Source organism: Girardinichthys multiradiatus, chromosome 5 (genome assembly GCF_021462225.1).
Source record: "Girardinichthys multiradiatus isolate DD_20200921_A chromosome 5, DD_fGirMul_XY1, whole genome shotgun sequence".
Lineage (NCBI taxonomy): Eukaryota > Metazoa > Chordata > Actinopteri > Cyprinodontiformes > Goodeidae > Girardinichthys > Girardinichthys multiradiatus.
Window position 1 is genome coordinate 35,097,877 of NC_061798.1, and position 27,720 is coordinate 35,125,596.

The following is a 27,720-nucleotide window of genomic DNA, read 5'->3' on the forward strand; positions in this document are numbered from 1 at the left end:
TGTAAATTTTGTTTCTGAAATGTAAATTTGTTTTCTGAAATGTAAAAGTGTTTTCTGAAATGTAAATTTGTTTTCTGAAATGTAAATTTGTTTTCTGAAATGTAAATTTGTTTCGCATCTTGTTAAATTGTTTTCTGAAATGTAAAAGTGTTTCCTGAAATGTAAATTTGTTTTCTGAAATGTAAATTTGTTTTCTGAAATGTAAATTTGTTTCGGTACTTGTAAAAGTGTTTTTCACCCCCCGGCCAGCGTATGATCCCAATGTGGAAATCATTTATTTCGTTTATTTCGGTTTTATTGACTTCACCAAAGTTCACGATCCTAAAATTGTGTGATAAAATAAACACAGGCTGTTAATTTCCCAATTGCTACTAAACTGTATTTCCATAATATATAAAGTTATTTGCACTTTATTTTGAGCAGGGGGCCTACCCTATTTGGGGGTGCCCTAGGGTGTTCCCTATTAACAAGCGTCTAAATTGCATGAAAAAAAGTAAGGACACAGTAAACACAAATTATACAATGAAAAGTGATTATTACATCTGTTTAATCTGTTTACTCATAAAATGTGTCTGGCTTTTGATTTTCCAGCATTTACATTCCATTGGGTTTATTATAATTTTGTTTATAATTTCTTGTGTACACCTAAATACGTATGTTTCAGTGGTTGATTTTTTGGCAAATCAACACTTTTTGCATCATTGTTCATCCAGTTTGATTAATTCATGATACCGGTCAATCAAAGTCACACCCCAGGCACCTTAGACGTGCGGCGCAAAGGTCACTCAAACATACTGATGGAAAGGGAAGAGTCAGAGAACAACAACTAGACATGAGACAATGGCGGCAGCAAAAGAAAATTCTGTCTTTTATTTACAAAACGATAATTTTATGAGGCTTTGGCTAGTAGAAAATAGCAGATAAAGGGACCTCCAGCATCAGACAGGTGACCGTGGATGGATTTATGTTTAAGTACAGTTTATTGTTCTGTTGTAATTGGCAAACTCTAGCAATTTTTTGAAAGTCTGAGACTGAAACACCAAACTGCTTTTTATCCACCTTGTTAATGAAATTACGATAATTTATGCAGTTTTATCTGTTTGCTACTTTGTTTTCTAAAATGTTTACAGATTTTCTGAATTGGAAATCCATTGGTGTTTACAGTATCATGCAACAATTGCAAAATATGACACATCACTCCATAATGACCCAAAAAAAATTTATTGATGGTTCATTTGCTCTAGCTCTTTAAAATCCATACAGTGAACATCTGTCAACCTGTGCAACTCATTGCAACATAAGAAAAAAAACTGCTACCATACAAAACCTCTCTTTTCACAAAGGCAGTGACTGTAGAAAATAATCCAGTTAAAGGGACGGATAGTTTTCATTAAGTGATGTTGTGTAAATGTGCAGCAGTCAGTGTTATCCCGCTTTGGTGAATCAGGCAAACAAATTCTCATTGGGGATTCTAGATAATGCCTATTTATATCAAGGATAACATATTTCCACGAGCAGTTATAACAGAAATCTCAAAGATTTCCAAGTACTTGGAACAATACTACACTGCAAAATCTGAGGTGTCAATTTAACTCGCACAGTGTTTATTTTAACAGGCCAGTTTATATATAATCCTCATGAAAGCAGTAACAAATTTTCCCTTAGGATGGTGTCAATATTTCATGCCTTTACAGTGCTAAATACTTCACACTCACAGAGTGAATTTATAACATTTTAGACTTTAGGGGAGGCTTGGGGCAAAGCCTAAATGCATCACAGACCTTTCATGTTGAGGGGTGGAGCACAGTGTACTTCCAGTAACTTTAAGATAAAGATACATTTCTAGACAGAAAGCCAAAGAGATCTGCGGAAACGAGTGTTTCAGCATAACAAAAGTAATTTTTCAAATACGGAGCTCTATGTTTGATCCACTCAATCCAGTTTATATGATATAACAACTAAACAATGTTTTGGCTGTGAGCTTTTTCTTAGATAACAGAGATTTGCTCTTGAATGGATCCTGCTCTTAATAGCCACTAGCTTGACTCCAACAAGGGAATCTCAACTTTATTCTCCAATCTCTACTGCAAGTAAGACACTTGTTACCTATAAATAATCTCCACAATCCCATTTGAAAAACAAAACAAAATATCTTTTCATTTGTTAACACTAAAGCATGACCTTGAATTTGTCTTTTTACACATACCAATTGTAACAGTCTGTCTGGCTTACATAAGGAACTCACTTGTTCCATACATCATCCCTGAGCACATTGAGAGCAAATTACACAGGCAGTCTTTAGTTTACACAGTTTACACTGATCATCTGCACAGTGTATTGGAATGTACATGTCATTACTGTGAGTTTTTTCACTTACATTTTTTACACAATATCATAGTTTCATTTAGTTATATTGTGTTTGAGCCACAAAACATACAAACACATACTCCCACACACGTATTATGCACATGTTGATCACTGACTGATGTTCAAGCATGATAAAAATTAATGAGATACAATGAAAGCATTTAAAACGTAGATCTAAGAAAATAAATTAGCACCGTCTGTGTTAAGTTATAAACTTCAGTATAATATGTATTTGATAACAAAAATCACATAATATCACCAAACCAATTATTGGAGACAAATAATATTAATTCTAACAGTGAAATGGGTTAATTTCCAAAACAGTATTTCACAACAAAATCGCAAAAAATATTTTAATGCTTTGAATCTAAATCAAAATGCGAATGAAATATGAAAAGGTCTTCCTTTTTCCATGAATTAATAACCTTCAAAGAATATCCGCACAAATACAACATTCTTCAAGCCCCACGTGAAAGCAAAAGTCGTCTTTTCAAACAATACTAAGAATATTTTAAAATTACTCTCATGAAACAATGCTACATCTATCTGCAACCACTATTTAAATGTGATATTTCTGAAATAAAACATAGTTTTTGTAAACTTACTTCTGTTCTTGGAATGGAAATTGTCCCATCTCTATCTTAGAGGCGTTATGAGAAAAACAGCTATGACCTTTCAACAGTGCAACTGCCTGAACAACCATGTGGCAAACTGTTGTTTCTTGACATCTGCACCTTTCATGTGCTCCACAAAGCTCACTGCTTAACACAGCAATGCACTCCAGATCTTATACAGGAGTTGTCCTCCGGTTTGCCCCATTTTTCACATCTTTCTGGAAGCAGTTGTGCACTTGTAAAAACCCAGTGTCCCTCTCAGGACTATATGGCCCTGCAGGTCCACTTCGAGCCTTCAGAGGGTCTCTCCTGAGAGCGTACATGGATATGTCCCCCATTGGCAGACCCATCTCAAGCCCTCCCCCTCCAGGTCCACTGCTGATCTTAATTCCCACAGGGGAAGGCTCACGGGATGGGTCTGTTGATCTTGAACTGGAGCGCGAACGCCTCCGTCTGTAGCGGTAACTTGGTATGCGAGAGTATGGCGAGGAGGATGAGGTGGTTTTGATGAAGTCTCGTTTGCCACGGAAGCGTGTCTCCTTGTTTTTTTCAATGTATATGTTGACTGCCAGAACGCCCACTGACTCAGCCACGATGAAGGAGAGGGCACCAAAGTAAAAGGACCAACCATAATTGTACTGGTTCTTCTTGTCCTCGTCTTTCTTGTCACTGGGATCCCCAGCATTGCTGGAGATGTAAACAATTATGCCAATGATGTTGCTTAGGCCTGTAGAAAGAGTACAAACAAAAGGAAAGCACAGGGCTGGATGGTAGTTGGTAAAAGCTAAAAAAAAAAGAAACTCTGCCTTCAGATTATGACATGATCTATAAATTCTATTGTGTTCTGTTGTAACAACACTATGTGGGTGTAAAGAAGACAGGTCTTTCTCATGTTCTGTATGATATCTACAAGAATCACAAAAAAATCTGTTCGCTTACTTTTTTCAGTAGTGATCTGGGTGTAACACATTTATTCATCCAATCATCCAAGTTTGTGTATTTATGTGTTGCTGGCTGTCAGCCTTGTCCTACCTGCAGCCACAAACATGATGCCTGCAGTGAGCAGGATGTTGTTTTTTCTGCTGTATAAACGTCCAACCCCGACACACAAGCCACCAAACATCAGGAGGACAGTGCTGAGAATTGGAAACAGGCTTGAGGCACGCACTATACCTGTGAAACAACATAGCAATTTATAATATTAATGGACAATATTAGTTCATTACATGGATAATATCATGAGCACATACACAGTGCTTGTCAGAAGTGTAAACACACCTGTTAAAATGTAAGGTTTTTGGGATGTATACTGTAAACTTCAACTTAAAAACATAAACAAAGATGCAATAACCTTGTTGCATAAGTGTGCAAACCCCTTTTTTAGCATTCTGTCTCCCTCTGTGCCTTGCAAAAGTCCTTCAAATGTTTGAGATTGTGGGACATTTTTACGGTCCTCTGCAAGTGATCCTACAGATTATTTTTTGTTAGATTTAATTTCAGATGCCATTCCAAACCTTTAAATATCTTTTGTTGATTTTGATGTCTTCTATGATTCACTGTGATACCTAAAAAAATTTATTCTTCTTGATCTTCAGCTTTCTAAAATTCACTCAAATTACCATTTAGAACTGTTCATAATTTCATCCATCTTGAGAACAATGCTATCAACAACGTTTTCTGTCTGGAAAACCTCACTCCTTAGTCTGGACACATGAAGAACACAAGATCATCCATCATGTAATTCTGTCTATTTTTGGAGAAATATCCAGTTTTTGTCCTGTTGACTTGTCTGCAGACTTCAATTGTAACATGTTGCAATGTTGCAAGTTTATACAAGTTGCTCTCAAACATGAGACTACATGTCTTGATGAGATTTACCAACATGTAGCTGAAATGAATAAAAGTACTAATAACAAAAAACTAAATGATGCAAATGTATTGACAATTCTGCTGGGACAACTGGACATTACCTTTTAGCTGAGTCAGATACACTAAAATATAAGGTGTGTGTGAAGTCAAGACTGAAAGCTTAAATTGAATCAATAGGAACTTCAACAATGTATTTTTGTATAGTAGTTGTTTTTCAGTGGACAAGATAAATGTGTAAAATTAAAGGTGTCATTTTCTATTTGCATCAAAAAACCTGGCATTTTACAGTGAATTGTGCACTACTGATAGCCACTCTATATTGGCTGATAAATCAAATAGGATTCAGACTATATGCACTGATACCACACCTATAAAACTGTTAGACATAAAAATAAATAGACAATGTGATCTTTTCATTTCTAAGTGATAATGATGTATACTTTTAAGCTAAAACCTTCCTTTTTGAGAAAAGAGTGGATGAGGGTACCTGGAATTGTCTTTGCAGTGATGCTGCTATACTAGGTAGCTGAGGAAAATACAGATACGTTTTTCTCACTGTGCTATTTTCTCCTACTACTCCCCATTTATCTATTGATGGGGCTACAGCAGTTTTTTTTTCTTCTTATCATTGAAGATAGGTCTTATTCAGTGCTTATGTTTTTCGCTGTATCTTTTTCTGGGACAAATTCATTGATTGCTGCCATTAACTCAGTAACTCTCCTTGTTTTTCTTTCCTGTAAAAGTAACCCTGGAAAAGTGTATGTGTTTTTTTGTGTCTTCTTCCCATCTTCTCATTCCACTGCAGGTCTTAGCAGGTGCCTGCTTAAATAATTTTAATAATAGTGGAAACAAATTTTAAAACTCCTACATTTATTCTCGCTTAAATGCCAAAAATCACATTTGTATCACATCACGTGCACATGTTTAGAACATGATTAGCTACTCCATATTGGAAATGAGGTTTGCCCTACAAGGTCTCCACAAGAGCAGATAGCACATACCTAGAATAAGTCACCGAAAACCCTAAAATGTCATCTTGGGAACTACAGGTGACTCTGGCAACCATTATGTGAAAGAGCATGCGTGTACAATCAGAAAAAGACTGCACAAGTTAAACTTCCATGGGAAGTGTGCTTGGAGGAAGACATTGCTCTCTAAGAAAAACAGGAAAATAAGGCTCAAAATCAGGTTTGCCGAAAGGAACATAAATAAAGATCAGGGGTCTCATGTACAAAAGAGTGCACAGTTTTCACGCTAAAAGTTTGCGGTAGGGAGAAATTCTGACAATTGCAGCGCACAAAAACATTCAGATGTACTGCATGCATAAACTGCATGTAGACATTTCACCGCCCACATAGCCTTCATACAACCCAATTTGTGGCGGATTTGACGTAGCTGCACGTGGTACTTGGACTGCCCAGTCCGCGTCCCTAAATACATCCGCAAAGTAGCATAAATAGCCGGAAGTCACCCACCACCTGTCCAAATAACCATGGCAACGGTGTTGTGACAGTCTGTCGTGGGTTCCTTCTAGTTGCCCATGTGGTGGGCCTGGACACCATCAACTTGACTCCAAAAAGTGGAAAAAATCACGGAGGGCATGTCAGCATCTGAAGGTTGAGCTTTTTATTTACACATCTCCCAAAACTGAAATGCAGAGTAGCAGAAAAAATGAGAAGAAAAACTTGATATATACATAATATTTACAACTCCTTATCTTTCTCTTAGTGCTGTCCATCAACATTACCTCCTCCTCTGTAACCAGGCCAGACTGACACCAGCAGAGCCACAAACTCTTCTTATAAACCCTAAGCCCCACCCCACAATCAGATCAGCCAACAATTAATCATTTATTTTACTATGCAGAAAAACCAAAACATTAATGACCCCAAAAACAATCAATATTAACTTCTTGCTTTCATTCTGAAGCTCTTGGTTTTCTTTAGTTAAAAATAATCTACCATTAAATTTTCTGGCGGAAGAGTACCGACTTCCTTTATAAACAGGACGAAGCGTTACGCCCACTTTTACTCAAGCTGCCACAGGCACCCGGACAACAGCTGTAGCTGTCATATACTGCGAGGGACATGTAGTTGAATGGGTGTGTAGGCACATGCATTGCGATGTGTGGGTGTGAACAGGTGTGTGCGTTCAATCAACGGAAGGGACAGCACTGCTCCGTCACACAGTCAAAGAACCGGTTCCTTTCAGCAGAAAAACAAGAGAGACTGTCTACACACCATGAGGGATGTTTGTAGTCAGTTACAGCAAACCAACACCTATTTGACATCAGCGACTCAAACCTGTTTGAAAATCAAACGTTTGTCAGCTTGAACCCATTTATTTCCACAATACGTGTATCTAAACCAAACGGTGCTGTCTAGCTGCTGCGCTGAGCTCATTCATAGCTCAATGTTGATCATCATAATGATGTGAATATGCCTCTTTTATTTCTATTAGGAAGACTGTCACCACACACACTATGTGAAGTAGTTCAAATCTTTACAACCATTCAGGACATCACATAAAAAAATTACCTAGAAGTCAGCCATCGCGCACGGAGGTTTTCCAACACACTAACTATTATGAGATTAATTATAACAATACATTTTTTCAGAGTATAAAGGAATCAGGAGTTGAGGAGGCCATTGTGCCACTGCATTTGCACATCACAAATAGGTTGGACATATATTGAATTAAATTTCTATTCATAAAAGCATTTTCAGTCAGAGCTGGTGCTCTTATGGCAGTATGAGTGCAGTCCATTGCTTCGATTACATTCAGAAATCATCTCCTCGCTGCAAATGAGAGCCACAGTTTAGGGGAATGTTATATATCAGACCAACATACAGATGAGGCCGTCCCATATAGCTGGCATGGCCCGGGTCAGGGATGACTGTTAAATACCCAACCTGTCAGTCAGCTCCCTCTGAAATGCTCCGGTAAAAGACTGCAGTGTAGTGAGAACTTGAACTGGCACCGGCGATGCACGGTTCCTCCTGGTTTTCCTCTGCAACACTGAGGCCAGCTCCGTGCAGAGCTCCAAAATAATTGCCCCGGGAAATCTAAAGCAACTGATAAGCCATGCATCATCATGTACCAGCAGGTCAGTACAATCTCTGAAAAAAATGCTCCCTCCAACCTCTTCTATTGGTGATGTCCTCCAGCTGTGCCAAAGCTGCCATCATTCCACAATAATGCGCAACTTTGCGCAGCTATTTATGAACATGTGGGATTGTCTGCTGCTTGTCCACCTTAGGAATCATCAAACCTGACTTGTTAGGAATTAATCTGCTTATCCAATACTGTTTTTTTTCCCAGTGAGAAGGAATTGCCCCTTAGATGATTCACATGGATTTTGTGCTCCTCAGCGCACAGACCGATGAGCATTTCCATCTACAGGTGACAAAAGCAGAGGAAGTTTCACAGTTTACATCAGATTGAGGTTGTCTCCATCATTTTCTGAGGTGCATTACGTTATTTTATGAGGCTAAATGTGATTCAGTTTCATCGCTCTGGTTTAAACCATAAAAGCTCAAGAAAAACATCAGGTTTGATGCGCCATGATTAAAATAAAACTGAATGGAGTCATATTGCAGTGTATTTAGGTGAGTGTTAGTTTTCTGTAGTTTAGTACTGTCGATTAAAAAGGTTTGTGTGGGTTCTGCAAATTTTCATGGCAGGTCAAAAGTTTGCGTGGATTTACACACACTTTCATGCAACATTCATTTTAGTACATGCCAAGCCGTGCGTAAAACATTGCGACGCAAGATTTATGTGTGCAAGTACGCTTCGTACATGAGGCCCCAGGACTTTTGGAATAATGTTCTTTGCAGAGGTGAATCTAAAATTGAATTATCTTGACACCAGAAAGCAGACATTAGCAGAAAAGAAGCTAATATCAACTGTTTAGCATAAAGGAGTAAGTGCTTTGCTGCATTAGGACCTTGCCAGCTCACCTTTATGAATTCTATCATCTAAAAGAGGGTTGTTCATAAAAGTGTGAGACCATCTGTAAAAAAACAATTCAAGCTGAAGCACAACTAGACCCTGCAACGTGACAATGAGCCAAAAGACACCAGTGAGTAAACTAAAGACTGGCTGAAAATGAGGAATGGAAAGTCCTGGGCCAAACCATAGCCCAAGACTTTTTTTTTTCTCTGCTAGAAATCATATTTTCGATTATATCATTTTATACTCTTCTTAAAGAGTAAACCAAGGTTTATTCTTGTAGTTTAAAGGGATCTCCAGACTGTTTTTCACATGAATGTATGAAACTAAATCTACAAGATCTTTTTTTATGAAAATTACATTTTGGAGCTACATTCATGGATAAGCCTACTCCGTTTTAGACAAGCCCTGTTGCTCACCACTCAATGCTTCATTTTCTAGCAAAGCTGCTGTTACTGTCATGACATCAGGTTTTTATTGGGCGAATAGAAATGTCATGACACATTAAGTACTCTTGTGATAACTCCATCATCACAGAAGGGGAAAAAAAAGATTGGATTAAAAGCTGGAGCGTTTGAAGATGAAACGGTTGCCCTGACTTACGTAAGATGTACTCTGAGCTGTCTGTATCGTAGTCATTATCCTCTGGAAAGTGATTGATCCGAAAGCAGCTTCCCTTGTTGATACCTGTGAAGAAGCCAAAAGCAAGATAAGATTGTGAAATAGGAATCAGTGCACGTGTGAGAAAAATGGCAACAATTAAAGGAAAAATATCTCGGGTACAAATGAGCTGTTCCCCTTTCAACCACATTGGAAATCATAGCAGAAAAGGCCGGTGTGGATATAAAACATTTAAAATCTCTGCTCTCCCAATGCCCCAAGGCACCTTCTATTCAAAACATTTCTCCATATTTTTAAGAGAATAAAACATTGGAGGATTATAAATATTGAACAATTAGACTTTGAATTTAAATTCTGACAGGCGTTTTCCTGCCACATTCTGACATTTCTGTCTTTATTTTGCTGTTAGCGGCTTTAGAGCCTTAATTACTTTTACAACAATATATTGGCGCATTAGTGGAATAGGTCTCATATATATGGATGTATTAATAAGTACCAAAACCTGAAATGCACCAAAAAGAAGACCAAACAGGCTTAAAGGAAATCAAACTTTAACAGAAAATAACTCCATGTTTACTCTCAATTTCTCCTCTAGGAGAAGAAAATTCCCAATATACCATTCAAAGTTTCATACATTTGGTGTTAAAATAATCTTATGCTTTTTCAGTTGGGAGGTATAGCACAATAAATGGGCTATTCACCTTAAATTTAGACCATCATGCCATGCCTGCTACTCCTCATAAGTCCTGGCTCTCTGGTAGTTTTGCCTCATTAAATGTATTGTTCTAAAACAATTTTTTTGTACTAAAATCTAAGATTTTTTGAGCAGGCTTACACAATGTTAGGCTGGTTGCTAGCAAGCTCTGTTGATGCTTAAAACTTGACATTAGTGTGAGCACTAGCTGATTAGCTGCACTCACTGTTTATTTTCGTTCTGTCTGATTACCTTACTGTTTCCTGTGACTTCATAGCGTTTTACGGTCTCACAGGTAACTTTGATAGTTGACACATTTTGGTATGTGAAGACATGCAATCACCAAAATACTGATAGATATATGACCTAATGAGTTAATAATGTTGGTCACTAAGAAGCTTTATGTTGTGTTATTATTCCCTGTACTACTTATTTTTTGAAAGTGATATTCCTCTGTGAAATTAACATTTTTGTGGCTGACGTCTGAGACAGCAGGGATAGAAAATTAAAGAAATTCGGGGATTAAGTGATGAAACAGGCTCAGACTGTTTGCTCCCCTATCTTGAGCTCAGTCTTTTGGTTTCTTTCAACAGTCATCTTGTCTTTTTCACAGCATGCCTCAAACACGCACTTCCCTGACATGTTTTGGATTGCTTTCCTCTTTATATTTCCTCCAACTTCCTTTTTAAATCGTATGCCCGTAGCACACACCTTAAATTAACACAGATGCTTAATCACTGTATATTAACATGCCATGCTGCATCTGGTATTCCTGTTAATAAATTTATGCTGCATTCCTTTAAAACTTTTAAGTTGGAGTTTCTGAGTTTCCAGCTGAAAAGCATAAATGACATGCTTAAATGATCAGGGATTTTTCTTGCATTTTATGTAATTCATCATTTGAAACCCAGATCCAGAATTGACATCACATTTATCTCAACCAACTTCCAGTTCCCACTTTGAAAGCCAGGGAAACACGTTAAATTTATTGACACAAAGACACAGTATATTTTCACAGCTGTACTACATTAGGTGTGACTCATGTACCGGTAATAAGAAAGTTTCACTGAATTTTTCCAAGTCAGAACTGGAATAATCTGACCTAAAATCAAACAAAGCTTTTCTCCACTAATCACGAATTACATTTGGGAGTCCTATGTTCAAAACTGTTAATATCTGCAGTGATAAACTGTTTATTAAAACCTCTAGCTTGTATCTAACTAAATGGAGTCAACACAATGCTGTGAAACCTCTCACACCACAAAGTCTAGTTGCACTTAATTACATAAATTGCTGAGACATGCATTGCTACATGCTTGTATTTCTAATAGTAGTTAGACTGGTCATAAAAGAAAACAATTAGCCAATTCCACAGCTTAATCAGTTAGTAATTGGGGCACAGTTATGTGTAAATGCCAGCTCTGAGGGCCAAGGTGAACTGAATGTTGCATTACACCCTGTCAAGCTGTTATAACTGCCTTGCATATCAATGGTGTAAAAACAGTTTCAGTAAATAACTATCCAGCATAACCTTCATACGAATGTATACTGTAGCATAAATAATCTCCAACTGAGCTAGGCAGTGACACATTTTGGACATATGCAAAGATTTTGAGGCATTGGGTATCAGCTTCTGGTACAGAATTTAAACAGATTCTATGCAAATGTCATGGCCATGACCCAAGAAGAATATTACCTAATCATATGGTACGATATGCAGCTGATCTGCCTTTACTGATGAAGATTCACTCACCTTAACATGTTACTTTAGGTTGCTGTGACTGCAGGGCAGTTGAACCTATTTTTTTATTAATTCAGTTTATAAATACCTGGCCACTTGAGGCACTCATAGATTGTGCATAGACAATTGATTTTTATTTTAAAGGTTTTTCATGGCACTAATGGCCTTAATTCATTAGTAGCTGGACAGGAATAAGGGCAGACAGAGAAAGGGTGAAGACTGAATGGCCTGGGGCCAGAAATTGAACCGGGGACAACTGCATTGAGGACTGTATAGCCTCTCAATTTTTAACCCAAGTTGGTTTGGCAACAAAGTATTACAAGATGTGATGCCACAGCAAAGAATAACTTACTTGACCTAGTAGCACTCTATAACCTTTGCACCCTTTGTCCCAATAAACATGCAACTGTAGTGGGGGAGTATCATAAATACAAGCACAGTTTGAACATATTTTAATTATCCTACTCTGTTGCATATTTGTTTTGAACCTGAGTAGGCTATTTTTAATAACTGTACAGCATTTTTTCTTATGTTGTAAACTTACCTTTGCTGTAAAGACTCTTATTTCATTGTTTTTATTATTATATTTTACCTCTGTGTGAATCTGCATGCTTCCATATGTTTGTCACCTTTCTGCTGGTACACTTGAATTTCTCCACTGAGAGACAATACAGGATATTTCTATTCTATTCCATTTTATTCTATTCTATTCTATTAATTTATTTATGTAAAGCCAGTAGTTAACAAAGTTCAGTAACTTTGTAAACTACTGGCAGCATTGTTGGATTTTATATTTATTTTATTTATTTATTTTGACAGAACTGATCGTTCTGATGATTAGGCTACCTTGTTCATACACACCTTTTTTAGTTCTGACCACAAATTTTCTATGGCACTAAGATCAAGGCTTTGTGATGGCCACTCCAAAACACCAACACAACATGATGCTGCCACCAATATACTTCACAGCAGGAGTTCTCAGGCTTACGAGCTTCAATCATTTTCCTCCAAATGTAACAATGGTCATAATGAACACAAACGTCAATGTTAGTTTCATTAGACCCACAGAACATGTCTAAATAGTGTGAGTCTTTGTCCCTGAGTGCGTTTTCCAACTTAACTATGGCTTTGAACAAGACTTATGGAGGTCCAGAATTCTCCTGATATCTTGGCCGATTTCTTTCCAAAACCTTACAGAGCTATAAGATCACTATCTGGACTTTCCCAAATTGCTTAAAGGCATAGTAATCTTAGAAGTGATCTTAGCACGTGTACAGTTTTGACTTAAGAAAGTACAAAAAATGCGGCAAGAATTCTGATAAAAATTAAAAACATCATATTCTCCTATTTTAGCTTCCCTTCATTGCCCAACTAATAAATATAGAATTTATTTTAAAATTCTTTTTCTCATATATAAAGCTCTTAAATCAGAAATTTGGTTGTTCCATATGTCCCAACAGAGCACTTCCCTCTCTGGTGGGAGAATGGGAGGCAGTAAGGCTCCTCTCCTGTGGAACCAACTCCCAGGTTTATTCCATGAGCCAGACAACCTGTCTACTTTTAAGACTAGACTTAAAATGTTCCTTTTTGATAAAGCTTATAGTCCAAGTGGCTTAGGTTATCCTGAACTATTTCTGTAGTTATGCTGCCATAGACTGTTGGTGGACATAATGACCACTTTCCCTCACTCACATTCTCCTACTACTCCCCAATTTTGCATTATTTTCTATTATTTCACATTTTAACTTTTTATTCTCTCCGTGTTTTTTCTCTTCATGGAAGCAACATCTAGCCTTCTCTGTGACCCCTTCCTAGGGGGTATCGGCTGAGTTACAGCTGCCAACAGCTATATAGGCTGTTATTATAGATGATACACTTGGCCCTGTCTTTCAGTGTTTAACCCTGTTTCTCATTCATAGCTATTGGCTGAGATTTATTGCAACTAACTGCATGTGCTCTATTTCATCATGTAGACTTAAAAACTGGCTCAGAATTTTTCTGCTTTGCTGTCTTTCTCTCCAAGATGAAGCCACTAAAGGAACTTCCACTACCATTAACTTTTACCTTTTCTGCAACATAGAATGGATGAATGCTTCTGTGTTCTTTTTGTGTGTATGCTCTGTCTTCTCAAACCCCTAGGCTGTTGTAGCAGATGGCCGCTCATTCTCAGCCATGTTCTGCTGGAGGTTTCTTCGAGTTAAAGGGGAGTTTTCCTTTCCACTATTGTTAAATGCATGCTCAGTATGAGGGATTGCTGCAACGTCAACGACACAATGCAGCAACAGCCCACTGTTGCTACTTGCTCATTCAGGAGGTAGGAACATTGCAAGTCAATAACTCAATGCAATCTGCTGGGTTTCCTTAGAAACTTTTTAACCAGTTTGAATTATAAACTGAATTTGACTGCATTGTTTAATAACTTGGATGAATTAGATTGTATCCATTTGAATTGGAATCTGTATAATTTAACTAAATTAACTTATTTTTATATTTATGTGCATTTTTACACATTTGTTAAGATTTTTTATTTTATTTTAGAGTTTTAACTGTACTTCATTGACATAATAAGACTTCATGTTTCACAAAATGCACATAATTTTTTTATGTTAGGATTCACATAAAAATTGGTTTAGATATGCTAACATATGGAGAACGGTAAAAGCAGAATGAAAGCCAGTTAACTAACACAAAAAAAATTAATTAATTAATTGTATTATCCATAAATGGAAAAAAGGAATGCCTGTAAAGTAAAAGAACAGAAAAAAAGAAAGGGGATTGGTGGCCTAGTGGTTAGAACAGGAGGTTTGTGTTCTGGTAAAGACACAAGGGGCCAGGTTCGTATCCCACAGATTGCTACTCTGGGTCCCTGAGCAAGACCCTTATCCCTAGAATGCTCCCTGGGTGCCGCCCATTGGTAGTCCACTGCTCCCTATAAGGGATGGGTTAAATGCAGAGCAGAGGACAAATTTTGTTGTAATATGCAATGGCCAATAAAGATGATTATTATTATTATTATTAAAAGATGGCATTTAGGAATATAGATGTGCACAGAAGGCCAATGAGGAAATAATTGGGAGTATCATAGCAGAACGAACAATTGTGAAGAGAGAAACAGAGCGAGCTCACTGGGGGAGGTGTCTCCCCAGGGGCTATTTGTCTGAGAGACCAGAAACCATCTTTTATTACTCAGCATAGCTTCGCCATAGCAACCTCCCCCCAGCAAGCCAGAATCACATTTCTATTGGCGCTCCTCAGAGAACGCGTTTGACATCTTTCTGATGCATTCACCAGCCTAACGCACACACAATCTCTGATGCTCCATTAAAGCTAAAGATTCATCCACAGCCAATAATGTAGGGATCTGCCAATCATCTGGATTTGACTGTGTGATATCAGACGTAATATTTGCTTAAAAGATTTCATATCTTGTAGTTACTGCTGAGCATGCTCAGAAAGGACGGGTCCACTCCTTAAGTGAGAGATCTTGCACTTATTTCAGCATGAGTTGCTACATTGCAGTTCTTTCTTTAGCTTTTTCAAAGAGCTAATTTTCCACAAGTGTGTATCTACATCAAGCCTCCAGCTTGCTCTACAAGACGTGGTGTTTGTATGATTTCTTCTATAAAAGTCAGGCAGCATCTCCTGAGGCTTACCCATTATTTATGATGCTCATTTCACCCAGTATAACTAGTAAAGGCTTTAAATTGCCTAAAGGCAGGGAAATCCACTAAGACACAAAGAAAAACCACAGAAAGACTGCTGCAGAAAGTGAAAGAGGGTTTTAATTTGTTTATATTAATAACATGGCTGCAGTCCAATGAAAAGGTGGTTGCCCCCCCCCCCCCCTTCAGCGTTAAGAGCTGGTTGGGAGCAGCATGTGATGTTTAAGAACACTCTGGAATCTATTCCAAAGCTGTTGCAGCTTCTTACAAAGCACAAGGAAAGGGGGATGTGTCTTCTGATTAACATTACATGAAATCTGTAAGTAGCATTGCATTTTTTTCCACATGAAATTCCAGGATGAGTCATAATCGTACAGACTTAGAGCCGGGAGTATGAGTTCTCTATAATAACTATATTCATGAGCATATGAGATTAAATGTCTGGGAAAGTTTTGCCTCTTCACGTAGACCTCAAGAGACACAACACTGTCAACTCTCAATAAGTGACAGATGCTAAATACATGAAATGCAAACCTCTAAGCTGATCATTCTTTACTCTGATGTGAAAATTAGAAACCAAAGAAGTTTGTATAAACTGTTTTCTTGAACCGTTGCAACTGTTGAAGTGATCCAACCCCTTTTAAACCCTAATGTGGAAGGTTCATACCTATTCTAGCATTTTTGGTAAAAATCATTGAAAAGCTAGATTATTAAGAAATGTACTCATTTTTAATAAAAAAGTTTAAAGCTCCAATGGTTTACCGTCAGGTATTTCAACAACACCACCGCATTTGACTGTACTGGTAAATGTTTTAAACTGCAGATGTTTTAACAATGATGCATCTGAATCTGGTGAGACCCTCCGGTAATTTTCTTGATTGGTTTAGATCTAACTGGCTAGACTTCTTTCTGAGATTATAAATATGAGCAAACAAAATTTAGATAAGGGCATCCACAAGGCTTTATTCTCAGACCAATTTAATTCAGTATCTTAATTTCCACAAAACTTCCCACTAAGACTGTTTTGTTGAAAATGCACCTAAACAAAGCCTAGACTAAATTTAGAAGATATTTGGTTTAAAAGTAAAGGTTTTCTCAACATCTAGAATTGGTTTTATTAGATTAGAGGCTTTTTAGAGTTCTAAATGAAAACCTGTTTTGTCAAGATTAACAAGTGCAACAAAAGAAACCCAAAGCAAAACCGAGTGACAGTAGCTGGTTTTGAACTTCTGAACCCACGATTGCAAGTCAGTGCTTTTCTAACAGCAGTAGCTGGCAATAACAAATTAGGCGCATAGTAAAAGTCCGGGACCGATTAACACATGTTATTCAGGTTTTCATCATTGTTGTAATGACATCACTGTTTTTAAAATTCAAATAAAATTCGGTTCATCATCTGCTTCCGTGTGTAGTTCTGCTTGGAAAATTACAATGTTTGCCGCACAACTGACATTTTTCTTGTGGAAAAACCCGAACATTGTCTCCAATATCAAGAGAACGTCTTGGTGTCATTGCAGATCCTGTATAGCTTGATTGTTTAGTATCCAGACGGTACACTGTGAATATGTAAATATCTCATCACATGCACCATGATTGTTTTTATTTTTCACCCATATTGATACTATTACTGTAACATCACAAGTGATAAAAGGATGAAATTTGTTTATGGTATTAATTTTAAATGGTGTTTTTAATTTTTGGTTTTGGTGCAGAATGACAGATATTTTATGAAGTTTACAGATTTTTTGTTTTAGGCCTAAGCTTAGACCACTTTTAGACCAGACAGTTTTTCTGGTCTAAACCTAGAGGAGATATCTAGATCAAAATTGTGGATATGGATAGATGTATCATTACATCATGAGGTCTACCTATATTTTTAACTTTGAAATCAGGTCTTTAGCTCACTTGTAAAGATTATAGAGTGTTACAGCATCTCTCACCTTATGCTGATGACACACAAATTACACTTTTTTTTATTATTTTTGTGTCAACATATGACAACAGCCTGCTTACTGTCATTAGGTACATGTGTCTATAATATCAATGAGAGAATAGGTCAGAATTTACTCCAGCATCATGCAAAAATACAAAAGTAACTGATTATGGTTCCAGAAATGCAAGGTTAGAAATTAGCACTTAGCTGGACTCAGTGAGGCCAAAGACCACAGTGCATGCAAGAAACCTATTATTTGAATCTAAATTCTAACAACCATGTAATGTCTATTACTGTCTTACTACCAAGGTTTTTAAATGTTGCTGCAATGTCTGCGAGGCGCTGAATGGGGTTTTGAGCTTTATAACATTTTAGGGTTGCTTGTCAGGTATGAATCATCTAGACCCCTTGGGTCATCAGAGGCCATTCACTCAGCATTTTTAAGACCAGAAATAATCAAGAGGAGACAATATTTAACACAGATTATTTTATCAGTTCATTTCTATAACATCATGGCTTTTTATTTCTTTTAGATGTGCATTTTTCTTTTTCTTTCTTTGTATGTGATGCCTACATTTTACTATTGTTGCTTTATTTTATTTCTTGTTTGCCAGTCATTTTACCTTTGTTCCTATTTTCCCTCATTTGGCACTTTTTATTTATTACTTTTTTCTATTATCTTGTGAAGGATTGGTGCCTCGACTTTTCTCAAAACTTGGTTTGTGAGGTAAAATGGCAAAACAAAATCACAGGGAAGGAAGACTTCAGAACCGATGACAAAGGACAGCGCCAAAAGACAACCGAATGATGAACAAAACAGGGCGTTACTTTTGAGAATCAATCAAGTGATTTCAGTGATTTGGCTTCAGTCCAATTAATAAGTCAGAGAATGTGCAAACTTCAAAACAGTATCGACCTATTGTCCAAACACAAAACGCCCAGCCCCAGAACTCCTCGGGGTTACATGCATGCTGCAGAACAAAACAACAAAGCTATCTTGAACAAACAAGGCGGCGAAAATGTTGCGTTTTTTTGCTGAAGAGAAAGAGACTGATCATGAAAATCATTGTTTCTATAAGTTCAATTATAACCATCAATTATTGGAGGAATTTTGTTTCAGGCTATCATAACTAATACAGTTTTGTATATATTATTATTATTATTATTATTATTGCATGAGCAGACAACTTTCCAGGTTTAGTTGCAATAATGTTATTTCCAATAGAGAACATATGAGATAATACGCGCTTCTCTTCCAAACTTAAAGCCAACAGGAGAAAAATCGCCACGAAGAAAGAAAGAAAGAAAGAAAGAAAGAAAGAAAGAAAGAAAGAAAGAAAGAAAGAAAGAAAGAAAGAAAGAAAGAAAGAAAGAAAGAAATGTTTAAACCCTAATGTTTTTATTTATTAAGGTTTTTATTTTTACCTTCGATACAACATATCCTCCACAGCCCAGAGTGGGTTAGGTCTCCTTTCACTTTCTTGGTTTGCATCTGGGTGTCGTCGGTGGTGACATTGGTGGCGTTGCAGATGTACGCCCGAGAGTAGAGCCAGTAGTCGGTGCCGATGGCGATGGTCATAAGGCTGAAAGCGGCGAAAGCCCCCACAACGGCGAACAAAGTCTGAACCCCACGGTCACACCATGCCATGGCGTCTCATAATGTGGGCATCCTCCTCCACAGCGGTTTACGCACGCAGCGAGAGTTGGGTGATGCCAAAGCAGAAACTGTTGGCTGTTGCTAAACCAAGAGTCGATCCTTTCTCGGTTAGCTCGTCATTTTTTCCCTTTAAACTTCAATCGGAGTTCTATACGAGACGCGATTTGTTCAGGTTTCTACTTAATCTGCTGAAGGCGACGATCAGTCCAGCTACAGGTGGAAATAAAAAATAAATCTTTTGATGAACCTGTAAAGTTTTATCAGTAAATTAACTCGTGTTTTAAAAAAAGAAAAACAAGATCTTCTCTAACCAGGCGGAGAGACGCGTTCTGCACAGTTTACTGTTTGGCATTAAAGCGCACAATAGATGGTGCATCCAGGCCACACCTTCCAGCGCTTCAACCAACTGAGAGCGGAAATGAGCGAGTGAAAACACCGTGAAGACCTACAGAGATGTTGCTTCAAATGGTGATGACCCAAGGGATTGTATGGCAAGATAAAAAAAAAAAGAAAAAGACTATATGTAGAAATATGAAAGTCAATTTACGCAGCATTGCCGGCTAATCTCATAAAAAGCTTTTCAAAATGTCTACATTACTGCATGCAGAGTGGAAAATCTGATTTACGGTTGGCTTTTATACAGTGAGTTTAAACTTACAAAGATCACTTTGAACATTGCCATATACAAATATATTAATGGAAAGTTGAGTGGAAGGAAGTACTGTAGTTGAAAACGGTGCACGAGCAACAGGGACAGCTGCATCCAATACTATCACATTTCTTCTATTAGGGCACAGTGAAACCAGAGCCAATATCAGAAGCATATTATCTCAACTGAGGAGAACTAAGGACTGGACAGTTGTGCAGTGGTCACATAAAGGTAAATGTTGCACTTTATTTGGAAATAAAGGTCCTAGAGCCTCAAGGAAGAGTGGAGAGGCACAGAATCAAGTTACTTGAAGTCTAGTGTGAAGTTTCCCTACTCGGTTTGGGATGGTTTGGGAAGTCAAGAAATATGTTGGTGTTGGCCCACAGTATTGTATGAAGGCCTAATTCTTAAGAGCACTTCATGCTTCCTTCTGCTGACAGGCTTAATGGGGATGCTGATTTCATTTTCCAGCAGGACTTGACACACACACACACTTTCACACTGCCAAAACTACCAATGCCTAGTTTAATGAACATGGTATCTCTTTGTTTGACTAGCCAGCAACTGTTAAAGCAAACAGGACTTCCTTAACATCTCAGTAGAGACAAAGACTGATTGACTCCATACCACAACACACTGATTCATTTATTCTTGCAAAAGGAGCCCAAAATGTATTTTTAGTAGGCTGACAATTATGTTTTCTTTTTTTTTTTAGGCTTACGATGTCTTCTAGTTAGGTTTTTTACTAATTACAAGCTACTATCTGTAAAATTAACAGAAATTATAACCTGAAATGTAGCACTCTGTGTATATAGAATTAAGTATATAAGTTTTACCTCTGATTATTTACTGCATCTATCGAAACTACTCTGAAGTTGGGTGAGCCTCCATCTAAGACCACACAGCTCTTAAATAAAAAAAAATACCTACAGCATAGGCAACAACAAATAACATCATTTTGTTGAAAATGTAAGATAAGTTTTACATCTTTACTTCCAAGTAGGCCCTAGCTGTGGGCAGTTGGGGTGTCTCTGGATGTTCCTTAAGGGCTGAGAAGCAAAGGAATTGTTTGGGTGTTACGTTGTCCCATTTTTCACTGTTAGCTCCATAAGACCCCAGGCTCTGAGACACTTCCTGGTCCTGGCAGAGTGAAGAGAATGTACAGAGCCTCTGTCGGGGTTTGAATATGAGAGGATGTTAAACACTGAAATAAAAAAGGGATACTGTATAAGACAACTTGAAGGGAGATTGATCAAAACATTAATATTAAATGAGGATGGAGAAACGTATAACAACGAGCAGTGGGAGTGCGGAAGTTGAAAATAATCCAATAGTTTCAAATAATTTATTTGAATTCAAGAAAGCAGGAGACAAACTTTGTGGCAAATTTTGGATGCGATCAAGCAGAGCATGCTGAGCTTTTTACATTTATTGATTCAGGGCTTACTGAAAGCAGTGGACTGGATGAAAGTGGGGAGATTACAATGTGCAGGTGGAAAAAAAATTATTTTTTACGAAAGCAAATACAAGCCTACAGGGAACCAAAATTACTTCAGTCTCTTAGGAGGAACTCAAATAAATTGGTCTCATAAACACTCAATGGAAAAAAAAGCCAAGAAAGTTTTCTAAAAACATTAATACTGAAAGGAATTCAAGAGATAATTGCTAAACTGCACAGAAAAATAGTGTCACAAACAGCAACTCATATTCATATTGCCAATTGAAAACAACATGAATCTGAGATATCTGAGCCTATATTCATAGGCTGTGTTACAGTCCTGCTGGAGGTCTCTTTTGTCTGACTCAGAGCGGTGTAGCTGTTCTTCAGCCTGGCTGTTGCTCTTCATCTTAGCCTCTGTTTCTTCCCTGCCATTTCCCAAGGTGATTGGTTCTCTAAGTATACCGTCCTTGGGCTTATTTTGCATATTTAAGAAATGTATCAAAGCACTGCCGTGAATTGATATGGGTTTTTAAAGCCATCTTGACTAAAGTAGCTGTTGTAATGAGGGGGGATAGGGGACACGGATAATAAATTTAATTATGACCCTCATTATGTTCAGAGATACTGTTTGGCTTTTTTCTGTCTTTTCTTTCCATCCTTGTCCCTTCTTAACTTGAGAAATCACTGGTGCAGTTTGTAATTTTATTCTACTTCTTGACATCTCATTTTTCCAGCTTCCTTCTCTCTGAGGCTGTTTTCCTCATTCATGCAGGATTTGGCTTATGCCAAACTCCAAACCTTTTATGACCTCTTTTTTCCTTGCCTTACAAATATGGCACTTTTAGTGTCATTAGTGCAATGTCTTTTCTTTCAGTTTTCAAGAGCTGCACAGTCTGGCCTATTTAGTGAAAGAGATGAAGTCATTTGCTTGGTAGTACATCATTCATGCATGTACCAATGTGTCAAACCATCTTGTGTTGGAAACTAAAGGCAGCTGTAATTGGTTTGAAATAAGAAGAAAGAGAATGTTGGAAAGGCAACAATGTAAAATGATACAGAGGGTATAAGCCATTTTGAAAAAAATATATCTCTAGTTTTAGGACAATAAAATGAAGTGGAGGTAAAGTGAGAGTTTTTAAAGAAGATATGTAACGCCTTCACTAAAAAGTTAACTGTACCCTAACCCTAACTGTACAGCATTCATCTGTTCATTTTATTTAAGGTCACAATGAACCATGTTGTTATGTGCAAGGTCAGAAATCAACCTAACAGCCTTTCAAAACTTTGTCCCAGAATAAGAAAAGCCCCCTGAAATGGGAACATCATTCATCTTAAATTTTCTTATCTTGTTGACAAAATAAATAGAATTTTAAATTGTTATTATATAAATCATTATTATTACTTTAGATTAAAACAAAAATGTAGCAGTTATAATCATATAAAAGGAAAAAATAGTTTCATAGTAATGGTAATAGTCATAAAGAAATACAAATTCTGCTCAAGGCCCCAAACAATTTTGGGCAAGCTTTGCTTTAAGTAAAAAAAATGAAATGACTGTGAAGAAAGCAAAGTTTGATTCAATGTTTACCAAAGTACCTGAGCTACTACTACAAATAATTGGAAGAATGAGCTAGATTCAGCTAGTTAATTACACTTGTGTGAGCACTGCTATAAAAGCAAAAAAAATATTGCTTTCTAAACTTTGCCTGTCTAAAGTATTTAGGTTTGTCCAAATCCAGTTAAAAAGACAAGAAACAATTTTGGTTGCCAATTTGATAAGCATGACATCCTTTATAAAGATTTTGAAGTTTTTTACTCTCCAAGGAGAACAGCCAGCTCTTCCTTGCCATAAATAACTTATAAGTATCAGGAAAACACAGTGTCCTCAGACTAAAGTTACGATATTTGGCTTTTATTCACAGTGCCATGTGTTGCAAAAATCAAACACATGAAATCCACACAAATATTTGAGAACCAACTATTTTGAGCACGGTAGTGGACACATACAGATTCTGACCTGTTTTGCAGAGACAGCACCTTCCAGTCATTTGCTATAACACCATCACCAGGCCAACATAACCAGTGTGTTGCAAGGTCCCTGTCAGAGTCAGGACCTCAATCTGACTGAAGGTCTGTGGTGGGTTCCTCAAAGAACTTTACATTAATGAACCACTGCAAGGCAAGTTCACCAAGCTTTCTTCACTGCAGTGTAAGAGACTTGTACATCTTTCAGACGTTATATTATTTACTGCTAAAATGAAAAGATGAAACAGAGCAATATGTTGTACGTGGTTGTTGAATTGAGATTAACTGACTTAAGAAGACCGGATGATTTTTATTATGCTGTCATATAAAAAAGTTTGTAACATGAATAAGGATGTTGTCACTTTTTAACTGTTACTTTAACTGTTCGGTTTGCAGGTGGTTAATTTTTCACCTGCTGTTCATCTTTCAATTATTTATTTTAATTAGTGCATAATTTGTCTTACTAAGCAAAGAAAAGGTCTCTTACTGTCAGACTCTTTTGTGAAATCTTGTTCTTTTCGCAATTTATTGGTAAAACTCTGAGTTATAGATTCAAAATAAAAATAGGCAGAAAAAATAGGCAGAAACAGGCCTACACAACAACAAAATGTTGGTTCTATTCAGGGAAAACTAAACACAAGTCAGTTGTGGAGGAATATGATCAGCCACTGGCTCTAATTAGCTTCAGTAAGGCCTCATATTTAAAAGAAACTGCTAACTGGTGCAGCACTCTCCACAATTATTGCCCAGCAGCCGTTTATATATTTTTATTTCACAAGGCCTACAGAGGGAGGGATCTTTGACCTTTGCTCTTTGTACAACCTGTCCAATGTCCTGTGTCCCCTGTAGTGCTTTGTTCCATTCAGCACCCCTCACAGGTTTTCGGCAGGATTTCAGTCTTTACACTAAGATGATCATTTGTCTTCCGTAAAATAATTTCTGTGTTGGTTTGCCCACATGATGTGGATCATTATCCTGCTAAAACTCAGTGGTGCCTCATTTTTTGTTTTCTAGCAGTATCATGTTTTATAGTGGGCTGCAATTCTCTAACAGGGAGGTTTAGAGTCTTTTTAACCTCCTTGAACACCCACCCATCATCTACATCCGCATCACCTTGCAGGGTAGCCAGGGGGAGCTGGTGTCCATCTCTAGCAGTCCTTTTGCAAGAGGCAAGGCACACCCTGGACAGGTTGCCAACCCATCACAGGTAAACATAGAGACACATCTAACCATACAGGCACACACCCACACCTAAGGGCAATCACACCCACACCTAAGGGCAATTTGGAGACCAGATAACCTAACACTCACGTTTTTGGACTTGCCCCTGGGCAAGGCACTTTTGGACTGTGGGAGTGTCTGGACCACCAGGAGAGATGCTGGTAATGCACGTGGAGAAAATGCTTACTCTAAGCAAAAAGAGCCCATGCCAGGATTCAAACCCTGGACGTTTTTGCTGCAAAGCAACAGGGCAAATCACTCCACTGTTTTATCGGACTACAAAAATAAAAAATGCAATCATAACTAAGTCACAAATATGACAGAGAATGAGGGAATTATTAAATCTGTTGAAATCAAAGCTAGGTTTGGTTAGCAGAATAATTGCAGGCTAAATTTCCTTTACTACATGCAAACACAAAACATTAATGCAACCTTTTCCTATTGAGTAATACAAAATAATTAGTGTGACCAAGTGAAGTAAAGCAAAGCATGGTGTCTGTTGCAGTTACAAAAGGCATTATAAGTACAGACAGCGTCTGGAGCAGAACAGAGAGACAACACCAAACAAAAGCAAACACATACTCAGCCCCCAGGCTGTCAGAGCCTAGCTGAGCTTTGGCAAGCTGCTGTTTACACCAGCATTTCTTTTTCCCTGACTGTCTTCTCTTACATTAAAGACATGGAGACCCATAGCTTATTTTAGAGGTAGTAATTTACCGAGAGTTTTACACTCATCTCTTTTCTAGCTACTATTGTCAGTTTGAAAGGGCAATGCAGATATGTTGGAAGTGTTATGGTTTAGAATTATTTCCAGTTTTGATTTGAATGATTTTGTGTAGTTTGTGCTTTAATTTGCCCTTCATAGAACAAGTTCATCTTCCTTTATTTTTCCCAGAGTGTTTTCTTCTTGCATCTGGTAGTCTTCACACCTTGTTACTTTAAATCGAGATGTCCGCTGCTGTAGCTGAAATTAGAGCCTTCCTATTTGATTAATTGTCAGATGGAATATAGTAAAAGTTTGTAATATTACTCACTCCTTACATCCAAGTAAGAAGATGTCAAAAATCATCTTGAAAAGAGGTGCAAGGAGAAAAAGAACAAAGGTTTGCATTTCTGAGGAGGCTTTATACAGAGAGCAACTTTGTATGACTATATAGCTACACAAAACTAAATAAGCACATACAGACATTCTCATTTCTCAGTTTTGCTACTCATTTACCACACAGTGGCATGAGACGTCTTCTGTGTGAACCATCTGTCCCCTGTGCTTGCTGTCTTTTCAACATCCCTGCATGGTTAGATCATTGGCAGCAAGCAATCAGTCCAGGGGGAGGAGGAGGGGGTCAAGCGGAGTCCTCCTTATTGGAGACCTGGTAGTGTTTTCAGTAGTGTTTAAAAACGGTATTTCTTCTTTCAAAATTTATGGGATTTATAAAGAGTAGCTTTGTTTAGAAATTGGGTCTTAATAGTTTTTGATCTATTTAAAATAAAATAAAATTAAAAAAAAAGAATAGACGCTAACCAAAACTTTCTGTTTGGAAAAATATCTGCATTCCCAGTTTCACTGAAACCTGTGAAATACTTTGTCATATGGAGCAACATTTCTGTTTAATGTGGTCTTAATAATTAGTAAAAACACAAAAACTGTTTTTCATTCACTTATTTCAGTTTCAAAATGAATTGGAATAACATAAAAACATGTAACTCAGTTTATTTTTAGGCACTACTGTGAACATACTTTTTATGAAAGAATATAAAGTTTCATAATGAAAGACTCACTGTCAGTATTTATCTTTATTCAAGCATCTATTATGTTACTGTACACCAACTCATCTTATTTACCTTTCAGTACCTTTGTACACACATGATATCATGAAAACCAGAAAAAAAAGCAAACATAAAACATTTACCTTGAAAACATAAGAGTGACACAATTTAACTTTGTCAGTTTTGAAGTTTCAGGTATACATGGATAGTAATAACCTCATTACCCGACATCCTATTGGATTTACATAGGGTCATTACAAAATTTTAGGTTTTCAACATTTTCACTGTATTTATGCACCCGTCTGAATTTAAAGAGGTTTATTCCTGTCAATTTTCTAAACTAGTCTAATCTAAGCAAATCATGTTTCCTTAATCTTTTTAATTGCATATTATACATGAATCACACATGATCTGCTGTTGGGAAGAGATTTAAATGTGGTTTTGAATGTTGAATGTCTTGGATTATTTTATAATGTACAAATGGGATTGAAATAGTTTCAAGGTATATCTTAATATCTTATGTTTTATCTGTTTGGTATGGTTTTCTTTGAAAGAGTGACATTGATGGTGCCTATTTCTATGATTAAAAAAGAAATGGACAGAACTGTGTTGTTACAAGAATAACACTAGATGGAGCTATTGTGAAAAAAAGCACAGACTGCAAGAAAAATCTAGTCTCTGGTCAGAGTTCAATAAAACAGCAGAAACATTTGCAGTGTAGTTAGTGTCTATCATGACAGTTATCTAGTCAATAGTGCTCATTACGTTTGTTGGCAGCTGCCACATGACTGTCATTTTACCATTAGCTCCAATTAAATACCATTAACCCAGATGGATGAGTGCCAGCTCCTACAGTCACGCTGACTTTTAACATGTGATTGGTGTGAGTAGAATAATGTGGTCTTAAGATGTATACACTTATGTGCATATTTATATATCTTTTTTCATTTACTTTTATTTAACCAGGAGAATCTTCTCAGTCTCTTTACATGAGAGTCCTGGCTAAGAATAGCAGTAATGCACCACGTTTTGCACATAGTTTTGTGATGTTATTCCCTCTATTTGCGTAGTTCCACACTTATTTTTTTCCCCAATTTGCAATGCTTTAAACAATCCTGGATTAGCAAATATACTGCTGTCATATTACAAATATATTTAATTCATGGCCAAATTCCAAAAACAAAACACAAGTGGACAAAATACTGAAAATAGGCATAGGTAGATTGCCTTGTGTTATTATGCACCAGTGGGTGATGCTTTTCAACTTTAAGTCACCAGATGGTTATATTTTTTTACACAATGACCAAAATGTTAAGCTTTGTTAAGAAAGCCCAAAATATAAATATACAGCAACAGATTTATATTAATAATGTAGGAAATATTACAGTATTTCTAAGTCACTCACTTAATGTACCTTTTTAAGTGACTTTATGCAGAAATTCTGACATGATTTGATATTGAATATTGTGGAAAATACATTTTCAAAGTAAAGTAAAATTATTTATTTG

General features: G+C 37.1%; 1 protein-coding gene across 1 annotated transcript; it reads right to left on the reverse strand.

The window, feature by feature from the left end:
* Nucleotides 1-1,198: 1,198 nt before the first annotated feature.
* On the reverse strand, nucleotides 1,199-19,510 carry cacng4b (calcium channel, voltage-dependent, gamma subunit 4b). Its single transcript, XM_047366857.1, has 4 exons — nucleotides 18,878-19,510; nucleotides 9,405-9,488; nucleotides 4,014-4,154; nucleotides 1,199-3,708 (listed from the first exon to the last, which is right to left on the reverse strand). The coding sequence occupies exons 1-4, from the start codon at nucleotides 19,098-19,100 to the stop codon at nucleotides 3,155-3,157; spliced, it is 1,002 nt and encodes a 333-aa protein (XP_047222813.1). The 5' UTR covers nucleotides 19,101-19,510; the 3' UTR covers nucleotides 1,199-3,154.
* Between the last annotated feature and the right edge of the window lie 8,210 nt (nucleotides 19,511-27,720).

Bases quoted from the DNA above. Each gene is read 5' to 3' on its own strand.
- cacng4b (XM_047366857.1), bottom strand. From the start codon at position 19,100: ATGGCATGGTGTGACCGTGGGGTTCAGACTTTGTTCGCCGTTGTGGGG. The intron at 9,489-18,877 runs GTAAAAATAAAA...GCTTCTTCACAG, and splicing joins GAGGATATGTTGTATCGAAG to GTATCAACAAGGGAAGCTGC. The intron at 4,155-9,404 runs GTAAGTCAGGGC...GTTGTTTCACAG, and splicing joins CAGCTCAGAGTACATCTTAC to GTATAGTGCGTGCCTCAAGC.